Source organism: Neomonachus schauinslandi, chromosome 14 (assembly GCF_002201575.2).
Source record: "Neomonachus schauinslandi chromosome 14, ASM220157v2, whole genome shotgun sequence".
NCBI lineage: Eukaryota > Metazoa > Chordata > Mammalia > Carnivora > Phocidae > Neomonachus > Neomonachus schauinslandi.
Window position 1 is genome coordinate 92,087,787 of NC_058416.1, and position 14,789 is coordinate 92,102,575.

Genomic DNA, 14,789 nt, shown 5'->3' on the forward strand with positions numbered 1-14,789 from the left:
CACCACCACCATCATCACCACCATCACCACCACCACCATCACCACATCACCACCACCATCACATCACCACCACCATCACAACCACCATCATCATCACAACCGTCACTATCATCAGCATCACCACCACCATCACCATCACAACCACCCTCATTATCACAAACGTCACCATCATCTCCACCACAACCACCCTCATCATCACCACCATCACTATCATCAGCATCACCACCACCATCACCACCACCACCACCTCCGCCCTGCCCCCCCACACACACACACACACAGGGCTGCAGCCCAACTGTGGACTGGCTGTCAGGTGGGGTGGGAGGGTGTTGAGGAACAGGAAGTCATAAAAACCTCCCGACTGCACACCTACCCAGGTCTGTGAAACAGCCCCGAGAGTAACTGTCCTGCCCCCAAACTCCTCCCATGAGTGAGAGCAGACAAGTTCTCGTCAGAAACAGGGAGCCCAAGTCCCAGCAGAGTTGGCCCTGCACCGTGGACCCCGCAGTCTAACATGATGTGTGTCCTTCCTTCATGGAAGGATCCAGTGCAGCCCAAGGGAAGTCACATGTTCTGTTTTAACCTAGGCTTAAAAAGCTGGCATAGCCCTTAAGAGCCACATCTTTGTTCTTACCTTTTTGGGAGGGAAGGGAGTGATGAGGCAAGGCCCTAAGATGTGGAGGGCAGGCCTCCCTCCTGCACAGGCTGAGGCCAGGGCTTAGACACAAAGCCACAGCTTCAACATGCAACCAAAAGGCTGTCACTTGGGGTTGATGGATCCATGAGATCCTGTGCCTTCTCCCTTTTCACCAAGTACTCAGACCTGGGCCCCAAGCCCACGTCCCATGTGGCTCGTCTGAGAGCGGGGCTACCAGCTGGGCTCTCAGGAGCAGTGGTCAGTCCACCAGCAGCGCCGGTAGCCCGCCCACCGTGACAGAAGGGGCAGCACGTCGCAGCCGACACGCAAACCAGTGTGGAGAGGAGAGAGACAGACACGGCTTGTTTATTAGAATGCAGGGAGGAGGAGGCCTCTTCCACAAACAGAGCTCTGCTTCTCAGAGTCTGTATCAAGAGCAAGACAATAGTTGAAAATCCTATTCCTGAGAAGAAGCAAAAGGTTACAATTTTGCAAACAAAAATAACATATGATTTCAACAAAAGGTAAAAAACTTTTTTTTTAACGAACAAAATTTCAAGTATTATTCCAGAAGACATGGCAAACCCAACGCAGGACAGGCCTAGTGGGAGCAAAGGGTTCTCGTACTTTCGAGGAAGGGTTGCTCCAGGTGGGCGGGGGCACCACCAGGGCTGACCTGGCCCAGCAGGAAGAAATGAAGATCGTGGGGCAGCTCAGCGGGGCTTGCAGCTGAGCTGACAGAGCGAGAAGCATGCACCAACGCTTTGCTCCACAGCAGGCTTAGGGTGGTGGCACCCCAACTTCTGCCCTCTTAGGACAGGGCCACGCACTTGACGCTGGGTGTCTAGGGTTAGCAGTTCTGGACATCTGATTTTTTCTTTTTCTAATAAACGGAAACATATGTTTATTCTTTCAAATACCCTACTATCCCAATTTTAGTCAATTTGTAAATTATAAATTATATTACTTGTGCTACCATTTGTGATAAATCTCACTAGAAGATAAGCACCAAACCTATTACAAAAAAGCCTAAGCCGCCGTGGCTGTCCCCGCAGCGGGGCGCTCGGGTGTGCCCTGCAGGCTGTAAACTTTTGATCCCTTTCCCTTAAACAACAGACTTTCCTTTTTCTCCCATGGAAGCTTCCTTGAAGAGAGAGGTCTGTTTGAACCATAGTTTTGGGAAAGGTATAAAGAGCAAACCTGAACGTCATCGCCTCAATGAGAGGGGACGGCTGAGAGCGGTTCTTCTGGCCGAAGTGCTCTGGGCGGCCTGAGCTCAGAGGAGGGGTGGGTCGTGCTGCCCCGGCCTCCCAGGCCACTGGGGTGGGGGCGGGGGGTGGGGGCGTCTCGCTAAGAAGGTCTCACTCCACAAGAGAAGTCACACTACAGTGCCAGACGCAGAAACCTCCAGCATCCCTGGGGGACTGTAAAATGCCCTTAAAATGTCTGTATCCAGTATTTTCTGAAACGTTGTCATTGACCTCCAATACCGCCCAAGCACCTGGCGCCTCCTAGATGCTTAGTTCTTGAACCTTGTCTGTTCACAGATATGATTGAATTTCCTGCAGGGAGAAAAGAGTAAAAAAAAAGTATTCACATAAGCGGATCCTGAAGTCAGCCGCTGAAAGTACGTCATGAGAAGCTGACTTCATGTGGGGTGGCGCACGGAGGCACGTTTTTAGTACCATCAAAGAAATTTTGATGGTACGGCAGCCTTCTTTTTCCTTTTTAAATTTCAAAAGTCAGACATCTTTAGGTAATTTCCTTAGAGAAGAGACTCAAAGACTCAAAGCCTCCTCAGTGTCCCCATGGCACCAGGGGCCACCCCGCGGGACGGACAGACTCGCCTGCTGGGCGACGGCACCACCACCTCCCTTTGTGAAGAGCAGGGCATCCCCAGAGGAAGACAGGTATGTCTTTGCTATCCTTACCCATGTTTTTATTAAGAAAGATCAGCGAGTTACCAGTAAAATTTCTTTCCCTATAATGAAATGGTCTCCTTCACACTGTCTATGCTCAACTACAAAACAAGGGTTTTATTCCACAGACTCCGTCTTTGAGGGAGCCTTTACTTGGGTCCTTGTCACCTGCACCAGGGACACACTCTCAGTGACTCTGATTTGAATTTTTTTTTTTTTTTTTTTTTATTTTTTTTTAAGATTTTATTTATTTGCGAGAGAGACAATGAGAGACAGAGAGCATGAGAGGGAGGAGGGTCAGAGGGAGAAGCAGACTCCCTGCTGAGCAGGGAGCCCGATGCGGGACTCGATCCCGGGACTCCAGGATCATGACCTGAGCCGAAGGCAGTCGCTTAACCAACTGAGCCACCCAGGCGCCCAGTGACTCTGATTTGAACCATGAATGACTGCGGATCATAGCAGCCTCAAACAGCATCAGTCCGTGACTGAGTCACATCATCACCTCACCTGCACCTACAGATGACCCCACATGGCAATGCAGACGTCACTGTGAGCTGGAAATGCCTGGTGAGAGTCACTGAGCCATCACAGACACCTGCTCAAGGCACTGAAGACAGACCCAGAGCACCAGGACTTCTGAGCTGGGGGCTCAGAAGTTCTCAGTGACCACAGCCACCGATTAAGAAAGTGCTAACCCTCTGGTGCATCGGCGGGGAACGGCAGCTGTGTTCTGCAGAACACAGAAACGACAGCACCACTTTATATACCACGGGGCTTCAGACAAACAAAATGATGAAACTAGTATATTTACAAGTAAATAACTAACTAGTTCATAAACATCTCTAAAAGCTGAGGTATCAACTTGCCAAAACACTTAAAAGAAAAAATCACCTTCCTGTTAGGAAAGCGGGGGTGTGCTTTCTGCAGGAGGACCATCTTGGCGCCCCTTTCCCAGCCCTGAGGACCCGTGCCGACACCCATGCGCCCTCCTAGCAGAGTGTGTCTCACTCACATTGCGTGGTGGGCCTTCACCTGAGTGCGGCAGTTGCGGCCCCAGTAGCAATCAGGACGGGATGTTACAGCCACTAGGAAGAGAAAAAATGATGTATTTGTACTGCACATCACACTCACAAGCTCAGCTACGTGAATTTAAGTAAAGATCCAAGGGGACAAACAGCAGGGAAAGGCATCGCATTTTGTCATGCTTTATAACTAGTGTCCTTGGCCTGTTCAAGATTTCAGGAAAGGAAAAAAGTTTAATTGAAAACCCAGTTTAGGAAGTGAGACTACTGCCCAGTTTTGTTCCTGCTGAGGCAGACATCCACTAAGAACACGGAGCAAAGGCCCAAACAGAGTACCTATTGTAAGAAGGAACACAGAAGCCAATCTCAATCAGGCAGAACTGAGTTGGGGGTGAGGGGCTTCCTTACCTGGCAACTCGGAAGCAGGAATGTTCTGTCGATACTGGTAGGTCAGCTCTCGGAAGCTCCGCAGGCCACAGCAGTAACATAGCACGGTGTTCCCCGTGATTCTGTAATCTGCAAGGAACACAGCCTCATGTGGGCATGCCAGTCAGCACGCGGCCTCATGTTTCCAGAACAGCTGTGGCCTTGCAAAGAGTGGGAAACCCAGCACCGCTCCATACAGGAGGCAGAGACAGGGGCCAGACATTCAGAAAACGAGAATGAAACCAACCTATTTCCTCACACCAAAATAATTCCACTTGGATAAAAAAAATTCAAATATCTTAAAATTTTAAAAAGTACTGAAAGGAATGAATATTATTCTAAGTATGTCACAAAAACCAAACAGCACCCAGGAAAGGACTTGTAAATCTGACTACCTACATGCTTAACATAAACCCATTGCACCTTTATATGACAAAGACCATACACCAACCAGACCCCCACATCCAGACAACTTAATGTGGGCCAAGGTCACAAGCCAGTGAACCACGAAACAAAAAGATCTTCGGGGCGCCTGGGTGGCTCGGTCGTTAAGCGTCTGCCTTCGGCTCAGGTCATGATCCCAGGGTCCTGGGATCGAGTCCCACATCGGGCTCCCTGCTCGGCGGGAAGCCTGCTTCTCCCTCTCTCACTCCCCCTGCTTGTGTTCCCTCTCTCGCTGTCTCTCTCTCTGTCAAATAAATAAATAAAAATCTTTAAAAAAAAAACAAAAAAAACTTCAATTCTGTTAATGTTCCAACACAGGCAGACAAACGACGATACGTCCCGTTTGCCTGCTCTGTATTTACAAGACTGCAGGGCAGCCGGGCTCAAGAAGATGCTGGCCCTCACACCTGAGGCACGTCCTTGAGCAGGAAAGTCACTGTGGCAAAGTCCCAACTGTGCTGAGCGCTGTCCAACAACCCTACTTATTTAGCCAAATGGAACAATTTCTCAAGCCTAACACACTGCGTGCTCACTCAGCAGCTACAGTGCTGACTCAGAGAGTGAAAAGGAGAAAAAAATCCCTTAATATCCTCTACTCATGAATCGGCAAAATAAACCATGGTACTGGAACACTACGTAATAAAAATCAAGGTGTACTGCTGAGCAAACAGGCTACAGAACAGCGCAGGTGGTAGGGCTTCATTTACGAGGATGGTGTGCACATGTGGGCAGGTGCACAGGCCATGCAAGGATCATCACTGCTCAGGTGCTGGGATTCCCAGTGATGTTCACTTATCCTTCATGCCTCCCTCTGTCACTCACATGTCTTTGTGAGCCATGTCATCCTTAGAGTAGTCCTTAAGAAGCTAACGGAGTTCAGGCTCAGATGATAGGTCTGGGCAGCCCCAGGGCTGCTGCAGAGGAGACGTGAGGATGTGTCCACAAGACAGAAACTGCTTAGAAGGATCCCCAACAACTTCTAAAGTCTTTCATGATAATGTATGTCTCAGAAAGAAAAGTCATCTGGGGCTCCTGGGTGGCTCAGTCGGTTGAGGGTCCGACTCTTGGTTTCTGCTCAGGTCTCAAGTCATGATCTCAGGGCTGTGGGATCAAGCGCTGCATTGGGCTCCACGCTCAGTGGGGAGTCTGCTTGGGATTCGTTCCCTTCCTCCCTCTCCCTCCGTCTTTACCCCTCCCTGCACACATACGCCCTCTCTCTCAAATAAGTAAATAAAATCTTTTTGAGAAACAGAGAGAGAGAGAGAGAGCACCAGAGGGGGGAGGGTCAGAGGGAGAAGCAGACCCCCCGCCGAGCAGGGAGCCCGACGCGGGACTCGGTCCCGGGACTCCGGGATCCTGACCCGAGCCGAAGGCAGTCGCTCAACCGACTGCGCCACCCAGGCGCCCCATAAATAAGTAAAATCTTAAAGAAAAAAAAAAAGGCGTTTGCTGATTTTTTTGCAGCCCCCTCCCTCAGTGACAAAAATCACATTTCACAATGTCCTGGGTGTCCCTGGGAGACAGGGCAAGCCTACACCCCGTCACCAACACACCAAGCGAGAGGCCAATGAGGGCCCTGAGAGTCTGGTAACAAGCAGCCAGCCCCAGGACTTCCATGCTGACAAAGGTAGAGACCCGGTCTCTTCAGCTGGGGCCCGCCCTTCCTCATGGCAGAGAAACCCTGGAACTTTAAAGAAAACCGGAAGTGTCGGCACCTTCCTGTCTGCCTCTGTCAGGCTGGGGGGAGGGCGAGGCTGTGTGTGTGGGAAGGCAGCCGCACAGGAGCTGCCCGTGCTCGACCTGGCAGGTTCTACTGCGTTACAGGAGTCAAAGGCACCCCCTCTGCAGAGAGGGAAGCAAGGGCCACGATGCTTACCAGACAGTAAAAACGCTCCCCTCTGCAGAGCCACCAGACTTTCAGTCAACATATTTTTCCACGTCAAACCCCTGGTTGCCAGGTAATTCTGTGACGGGGAAGAAGCGAAATCTTAAGATACTAGCTTGGAAGAAGAAACACTAAAATGACAAGAAGGCAGAAGTTTCATAAAAGGCCCTTGAAGGTGGATAAAGCCACAGCCCAGGCGAGCTAAACATGGCAGGGATTCGTATCGGGCAGCTGAGGGGGAGTGCTGTGTGCAGTTGTGGGGGTCTGCTTCCAAGACCACAGGACACCTGGGACAGCCCGAGGACCCCGCTGCCCGAGCCTGACATGGTAACACTTAGCTCACCACCTAGTTCACAGGGTTCTTGTCTGAGATGCTCTGTCAGAGCCTCAAAAGGAGGGCTAACTTCAGAACTTTGAACATGTGAGTTACCACACTCCCTCTAAAATCCCGCAAAGACATTCCTAGCACAGGAGTGGTGGGACACCCAACCTTGGCCAGAGCAGCTCTAGCCCATGACCACACGAGGAAGTGTGGAGGGTTTGGATCTACGTTCTGCCCTTCAGACACACAGAGCTGCTTGGCTCCTTCTGTGCAAACCTACACACAAGAAAGCACCACGCAGACATCTAACCAGAATGCAGTGGTGCTGAGGAGTCGGGCCAGCTTCCTAAAACATGGGAAGGAAAATGGCAGAGAGGAGGAAGTCAGAGAGAGGCCCTGGTTCCACCAAAGGGCTGGCCCAGTCCCCACCCAGACCCAGAAACTCTCTGCAAGGGACAAACAGGCACTGGAGCCAATTCCTGTGGATTCGTGGCATAATGGGCATGAAGGAAATACCTCCTTTTGGGAACGTGGGGAACACGGAAAAACACCCATGTGGTGCACTCAGCGGCCATACTAGTAAGAGCCATTAGGAGAGCTGAAAACCTTACGGGGGCCTCTCCTGGCCTGAGCCCCACCCACGCCTGTATGGGAAGTCTGGTACCTTGAGGACATCCGACTCGTAGTGGTTGTTGCTCAGAACCCCGTCCAGACACCTGTCGCCCAGGTCTAGCTCTGCCAATGGAAGGAAGCAAAGTCACCCGTCTCACAGACGTTCTACGAAAGCATCATTCACTGACACTAAGATGACCAAATTTCCTTTCTTATAGGGTCTAGAAAGAATAAAAAGTTCCATGACAAAATACAGTTTTAGGGACGCCTGGGTGGCTCAGTCGTTAAGCGTCTGCCTTCGGCTCAGGTCATGATCCCTGGGCTCAAGTCTCGCGTTAGGCTCCCTGCTTGGCGGGAAGCCTGCTTCTCCCTCTCCCTCTCCCCCTGCTTGTGTTCCCTCTCTCACTGTGTCTCTCTCTGTCAAATAAATAAAATCTTAAAAAAAAAAAATACAGTTTTAAAAAGAGAGCAGGCAAATGACTTCCATTCCACTCCTTCCTGAAATGGACGGCCCTCTCAGTCTCCTCGGCACCGGGTCTGGCGCTGTGAAGACTCAACACCGCGGCCAGACTGGGCGGTTTTAGTGGTGGTGTTCCTTGCCCATATGGGAACCCTCCCGGCTGAACTCGGCATCCCTGGGGTTGTTCTGTTATTGCTTGGCTTTGAGCTGGCAGAGCGACACTTGTAAATGTCAGGAAAAAGTAGGGTCGCTAACGGCGGCCTCCCCCAGCTCGGGCCACACGACCCGGCACCACCCTCGAATGCACCAGAGAACAGGCAAAGGCTACAGGCAGCCAGCCGAAGCCCCGGCATTACCACAGAACGGGGCCAGACAGCCGAGGCAGCCGGGCCGGGCACAGCCCCAGTACAGATGGCAGAAAGGCTGCAGGCACACAGCACCTGCGGACACAGCACAACCGCCAGTCAGGCCATTTCGGCGAAGAACAAACTCAAGCAACCGTCAAATACGTGACACACTCCGTCTTAAACAGCAATCCCGAGTGGTAAATTAAAGCACGGTATCTCCTTCATTACACTTAGAAGTGACACATCATAGGGGCGCCTGGGTGGCTCAGCGGGCGGGGGTCCAACTCTTGATTTTGGCTCAGGTCATGACTCAGGATCACGAGACTGAAGCCCGCGTCAGGGCCCCTGCTCAGCGGGGAGTCTGCCTGAGATTCTCTCTCCGCCCCTCCCCTGCCTCCCCCACCCCCACGTGCACGCACTCCCTTTAAAATAAATAAATAAAAAGGGCGCCTGGGTGGCTCAGTCGTTGAGCGCCTGCCTTCGGCTCAGGTCATGATCCCAGGGTCCTGGGATGGAGCCCCGCATCGGGCTCCCCGCTGAGCAGGAAGCCTGCTTCTCCTCTCCCGCTCCCCCTGCTTGTGTCCCCTCTCTGGCTGTCTCTCTGTCAAATAAAAAATAAAATCTTTAAAATAAATAAATAAAATAAAAATCTTAAAAAAGTGACACATTATAGAAATATCACGGTCCTGACGTGGGGACAAACGTCAGACGCAGACTTCAGAAAGAACCACCCATACATGGAAACTTGGTGTATGACAGGGGTGGGTTATCAATTGATGGAAAAAGACGGTTATTCAACATGATTGCACAGTGACAACCGATTCTGCAGACGAGAAAACAGAGCCATGTCTTTACTTCACAGCATGCACAGCAGTCAACACCGTTTTGAAACCTGAGCCTAGAAGGATCCACAGGAGAGGCTCCGTGGTGGGGAGGCTGCTCAGGCAGGCAGCGCAGAGGTGCACACCCTTACTCACACTGCTGGGGGGCGATGCGGGGGTCCTGCTCACGTTCTGCTCTCCGGTCTGGCATGGGCTGGAAGCAGCAGGTGCATATGGCATGGCTGCCTTGCAGGGCACACACATAATCCTGGGCTGCAGAACAGACAGCATAATCAGGCGTCATGTACCGGGGCACAGGCAGAAAGAACAGGTTAGACCCACATCTAGGGGAGTGGCTGGAAAGCACACAAGGAGACTGATCCAAAAGAAAACCCAGGGAGAGGGCGCCTGGGTGGCTCAGTTGGTTAAGCGGCTGCCTTCGGCTCAGGTCATGATCCTGGAGTCCTGGGATCGAGTCCCGCATCGGGCTCCCTGCTCCGTGGGGGGTCTGCTTCCCCCCCTCTGCCCTCTTCCCTCTCGTGCTCTCTGTCTCTCATTCTCTCTCTCTCAAATAAATAAATAAAATCTTTAAAAAAAAAAAAAAAGAAAGAAAACCCAGGGAGAACTCAGACCTGTTTTCTTAAGTGGCCAAATGATAGCCTACCACCTAAAAGAAGCATTTTAAAATAAAATGAAAAATAAGCAAAGCGACTTTTCGGATCAGCGGTTGTACCAAGATTTCAAAGATCACTTGAAGGTTTTCTAACCTTTCCTTAGGCCATAAAGCACATGCCATAAAACAATAAAGCAAGTTCTATATTAATCTCTGTGTCTTCCAAATAAACAAGTGACAGGCCTGGTGGGCATGACTGGCTGACCCCACCCCAGGAGCTGTGTCCACACAGCCTAGCCCCCGGACGCTCCATGGCCACACAGGAAGCTCCGTCTGCGCACACACACTTACTACAGGCCCCGCGTCCCACTGGGGATTTCCATCTGCAGTCTGAAAACGATGGAGCCCACCTGAGGAATGGCAGAGTTGGGACGTGACCAGGTGCTGCCCATCCCTGTCCACAGGGCCTACGGGAACCGACGGAGACAGCCACAGCATGGCGTCATGGCAGATGGCTATAACATAGCTCTGGGTCACAATCCTGGCTCAGTGGCCTCATGACAGGCTCTAAGAAACTAGGCCTTGGGGGCGCCTGGGTGGCTCAGTCAGTTAAACGTCTGCCTTCGGCTCAGGTCATGATTCCAGCGTCCTGGGATCGAGCCCCGCATCGGGCTCCCTGCTCAGCGGGAAGCCTGCTTCTCCCTCTCCCTCTGCCTGCCCCTCTGCGTACTTTTTCTCCCCCTCTCTCTCTGTCAAAAAAAAAAAAAAAAACTTAAAAAAAAAAAAAAAAAAAAAGAAACTAGGCCTTGTGGGGCCATTAATTACAGAATGGCCAGGGCCAAAAACGTAGATTCCACCTGTCCTCTTTCCCTTTCTTGATGGCATCTGGCCCAAATGTCAGGCTTAGGACTGAACCCCCAGGACTGCCCAGGAGCAGAGGTCCACGAGAGAACAAGTTAACTCTCTGGTTTCCTAGCCCAAAACAGACTAGGAGAAGCAACAGGTTATGAGAGGTGGCAGACCACGGAGGCAGGGACAAGAGTCGGGTAGGAATGGGAGAGGAGTCCGCAGGAATGACAGCTGCATCCTGGGTGGTCACAGTAGGACGACAGCACGGAAGGTGGCGTCTCACCTGTCGTGACACTGGTGGATGTGGACGGTGCCTCCCCAGGAGCCGGTGCTGACCCTGGCTCGCTGCCAGGCCCTGGGCAGGGGAGGGACTGCCCCGCCTGCCTCCGGTACTCGGGGCACTGTCTGCATACTATGTACGGCTGGCTGCAAGGAAAGCACACGAACCACACGAACACCTGGAGTGCGGAGAAGCAGGGTGACCCCTGCTCACAAGCATGTGGGTGGTGGTGGCCATGCCCCTAGCCCTGATGACGAGACCAGATCCAGATCCCAAGCCTGGAGGCATCTTCTCTGCTCACTGTCCCCCACTTCACACCTCAGCTCTGCACCAGCTGCTGCCGCCCAGTCAGTGCTCACCCCAGAAGAGCAGCAGTTAGAGGGCTCTGTTCCTCACCACCCTCATCCCCCTTGGCGGTTCCTAGCATACGGAGACACGTCCTGCCCACCCCTTGCTTTGGCACAGCATCCCCCAGAGCCTGGCCGCTCAGTCCCCACAGGGGGCAGGACGCACTCTCACAGGTTCGATGCTGGGCGAGCTGTGAACTACGTCCAGGGGCAGGCCCATCTTGCCCAGCACGCTCAGGACTTGCACCCTGGGCACCGAAGAAACTGCATTAAAATCAGAGCACGTTTTGTGCCACAGCTGAGTGCTGCTGTCCTCTAGGGGCTTCCCGACCCAGCAGCAGAAGCCCCGCCCCACCTAGCTTTATGCACGTTAGCTGAGCTTTCTAAAAACACAAATGGTAAAAAGAATCCACAGGAAAAAGAGACAAAGACTCTTCCCTCATCTCAGTCAGAGGACGCCTTCCTGAGCCTGACTCCAACAGCAGGAGCCGGTGAGGGACGGGGTAAGACCTAACGAGAAAACCCCAGTGAGAAAATACTCAACTTCATTTAGGAACGAGACGGCCTTCATCCCGGGCGACACCGAGTGCAGGCAGGGTTTCCTGACACCCTTCCACAAACCTTTCTGACGGACACTGGATGACATGGGTGCCAGGTCCAGCCAGGCGCCCCGCCGCAGGCTCTCTGACCTGACCTGACCACTCTGCCGTTACTTACCTCCGTCAGTTAATGGACACGTGCGCAAAACTGCAACTGCAGTTACAGTAACTCAAACTGCAGCACAGCTTCTCAAGTCAGAATACTAGAAACTCTGTAAAACCATATGTATAGTATAATCCCATCTTTATAAGAGTATTTATTTCTAAACATATCGTGTTTTACTTACTTAACAAAAGAAGTATGTGTGGCTACATATATGAGTGGCCAGAAGGATACACAATAAAATGTTCACGCTAAAGTGATTTTTGTTTTCTTCTTTTGGCTTGGCCATCATTTGCTAAATTTTACAAAAAGAAACAAAAGATAGTGCATTGGGGAGGTTTGATTTTTGTCTTTCTAAATGTGATGGCCTCCACCCGAAACTCAGCCGGTGCACTTCTGAGTCAGGAAACAGCGGCACCGTAGAGTAGCCAATGTAAGGTCTCGAAGGACTGCGTCCTCAGCCAGGTGGCCGCAGCTTCCCTACAGTACTGTCCTGACAAACGATGACAATGCAACTCACAGGGTGGGACTCGATGCTCACCAGATGCACTACAGCCTAAGTGCGCGTGTGTGGGACAGAGAACATGTTAAATCATGACGCCGTCGTAGCTGGTGCATCAAGGCACCTGACGAGGTGTCAGCAAATACCAGGGTGTGGGGCGTGGTGGTCTTTACTTTAGAACAGTCGCCAGTCCAGCCATTCATTAGCCAGAATACCTTAGACTCAAAGGGTGCTGTGTACCAGTTACATCTCAATAAAGCTGGAAATAAATACAGATAAGTAACAGCAAAAAATAAATGTTCCGTGTATACCTGAAAAGGGAGGGGGGTACTGGAGGAGGCAGGGTGGCAAATACCCACCCCAGTCAACTGAGTGAGTGGCTGTCCTTGGCCGGCGCCCACCCCATCCTTGCCACACTCAAGGCAGGCAACATCACTAGCTGACGTGACCCATGAGAAGCGAGGCCAGACCACGCAGGAGCTGGACTGCTCAGTGCAGAACCTGGACTCGGACTCCGTGCTGCCTGCCCAGCTCCCTGCCCTACTCAGAGCCAGGCAGAGGCTCACCTAACGTCCGAGGATTCGCTGTCCACATCTGACAGCTCCAGCAGGTCCTCTGAACTGCCCTCCTCGTCAGAGAAAGACCTCCTGACTTTGGGCTGCAGCATGTCTTGAGTGATCTTATTCCTGGCAGCCATGCTCCGCACATCTTCCTCGCTGCGACTCTTGTCTGGAAGGCAAAAGACATGGCTCTCCTGGCTGGGGGGCCCCAGGAGAGACACCCGCAGTCTCCAGGCCTGGGCAGGCTCTCCACTTGCCTGGGTGCTGGAGAAGGTAGGCCTCCACCAGGTTGTTCAGGATGTGGTTTTTACAGATCCTCTCGACTGGACAGCGGCAGGTGGGGCACAAGGTGGAGCGCTCCATCCAGCCTGAGTAGCAGGCTGCACAGAAGGTGTGCATGCAGGGCTGCAGGCTGAGGGCACAAGGAGAGGTCTTCAGACGCCCCCGCAGAGCACTCGCTGGTGGAGCATCTGTCTGCCAAGCCGCAGCAGCCCCCCAGACGCCAGGGCACATGGGGCATGGCCTGCCTGGAGCATGAGAAGCAGGGACCCCAGTTCATGCTGCCTCTTTCCCCATAGGAGGACGTGGCCTCGCTCAGGCTGAGGGTTGGTCACAAAACAGAAAAGTGAGCAAGTTACCCACCCCCCACCGAGCTCACTCGACTCAGCAGAGCCTAGAACCATGCCTCTCGGGGCGCTACACCACCTGCATATGGGGCCCACTGCTGGCAGCATCTGCATCCTCAGCTGAGAGACTGGGAATGCCACCTGTCTTCCACAATCCATGGGAGCACAGTGTCCAACCCCAACCACCCTGACGTGGTCCTCGTTAATTAAAAGAAACCGAAGTGACAGTCTGTGCCTCGGAAGGGACAGTAGAGCAGGCTGTGGCTCCAGGCGTATGAGGAACAGGGGCCCTGAGTGCGGAAAAGGCCTGCATCCAAGTGGAAATTCAGATGGCTTTCACCCTGAAGTTCCCACAGAGAAGCAAGGAGGGGGCTCTCCCTAAGCTACTCCTGGGACCCTCACTCCGGGGCACCCCCTCTGTGCTAACCACAACATTCCCTTAAAGCTCGGCACACTTCTCCCGTTCTGCGTCTGCAGAACGCCAGGCCACCAGTGCTACCTGGGACCTGTGTCGACTGAGGGCGTTGCCGCATCAGCCTTGTGGGCTCTTCTACAGCCCTGGTCACAGGCACCGGGGTTTGGGCGGGTTGGCCACCCAAGAAAATGACAACAGTAGCCCCCGCAGCGTCGAAGCCGACATGACCCGGGGGCTGGCTTCCCCAGGCCACCCCTCCCCGGCTGTGATGCTCCTCCAGGTCTCCCTGTGGCGTGTAGCGTACCTCACACAGTCATGCAGCAGGTCCTGGCAGATGATGCACGTGAGCGTCTCCTCCATCTTGTCTGGTTTCACGGCCTCGGACCTGACATTCCCAAGGGTGCTGTGGGTGTCTCCACACTGGTCTGCAACCAGCAACTGCAGGGTCAGGTCAGGCTCCCCATCTGTGAGAGAAAGGGATGCGTTCTGACCACCACAGGGAGGAAGAAGCAGACACTGGGTCTTCTTGTTTTACGAACACCTTAACCTACGGACAGAAAACACAGCTCTCGCCAGTGTTTGTATTTTATTTTATTTTTTTAAAGATTTTTTTTTTTTTTTTTTTATTTGACAGAGAGAAATACAGCGAGAGAGGGAACACAAGCAGCGGGAGTGGGAGAGGGAGAAGCAGGCTCCCCGCCGAGCAGGGAGCCCGACGCGGGGCTCGATCCCAGGACCCTGGGACCATGACCTGAGCCGAAGGCAGACGCTTAACGACTGAGCCACCCAGGTGCCCCGCCAGTGTTTGTATTTTAAAGAGCGTTTTTAAGAAGGCCTAAAAGAAGTTTCATATTCCAATACACTTAAGTTTTGTTTTAGAAGAACAGTTAATGACAAAAAGAGGCACTCAGAATACATGCTTAAAGATAAAGGCCATTTGTTGCACAATATTTGTGTGTAATGTCATTTTTGTTTAAACAAACAATGTGATTTGTGTATA

At 52.5% G+C, this 14,789-nt stretch overlaps 1 protein-coding gene across 6 annotated transcripts in view; it reads right to left on the reverse strand.

Annotated features, from left to right (window-relative positions):
• Nucleotides 1-972: 972 nt before the first annotated feature.
• The window catches only part of CHFR (checkpoint with forkhead and ring finger domains), a 29,461-nt gene continuing 15,644 nt past the window's right edge, over nucleotides 973-14,789 (reverse strand). For 3 of the 6 annotated variants that reach the window (XM_021692263.2, XM_021692268.2, XM_021692267.2), the window contains 10 exons: nucleotides 14,094-14,253; nucleotides 13,006-13,160; nucleotides 12,755-12,917; nucleotides 10,641-10,783; nucleotides 9,052-9,168; nucleotides 8,084-8,167; nucleotides 7,320-7,390; nucleotides 6,325-6,412; nucleotides 2,119-2,199; nucleotides 973-1,520 (listed from right to left, as the gene is read on the reverse strand). In XM_021692263.2, coding sequence (XP_021547938.1) covers nucleotides 1,351-1,520; nucleotides 2,119-2,199; nucleotides 6,325-6,412; nucleotides 7,320-7,390; nucleotides 8,084-8,167; nucleotides 9,052-9,168; nucleotides 10,641-10,783; nucleotides 12,755-12,917; nucleotides 13,006-13,160; nucleotides 14,094-14,253 — 1,232 coding nt within the window. In that variant the 3' untranslated portion in view covers nucleotides 973-1,350. Of the gene's footprint in view, nucleotides 1,521-1,837; nucleotides 2,200-3,568; nucleotides 3,642-3,986; nucleotides 4,095-6,324; nucleotides 6,413-7,319; nucleotides 7,391-8,083; nucleotides 8,168-9,051; nucleotides 9,169-10,640; nucleotides 10,784-12,754; nucleotides 12,918-13,005; nucleotides 13,161-14,093; nucleotides 14,254-14,789 lie in introns of those variants that run through there. The other 3 variants (XM_021692265.2, XM_021692264.2, XM_021692266.2) reach the window with 3 other exon arrangements.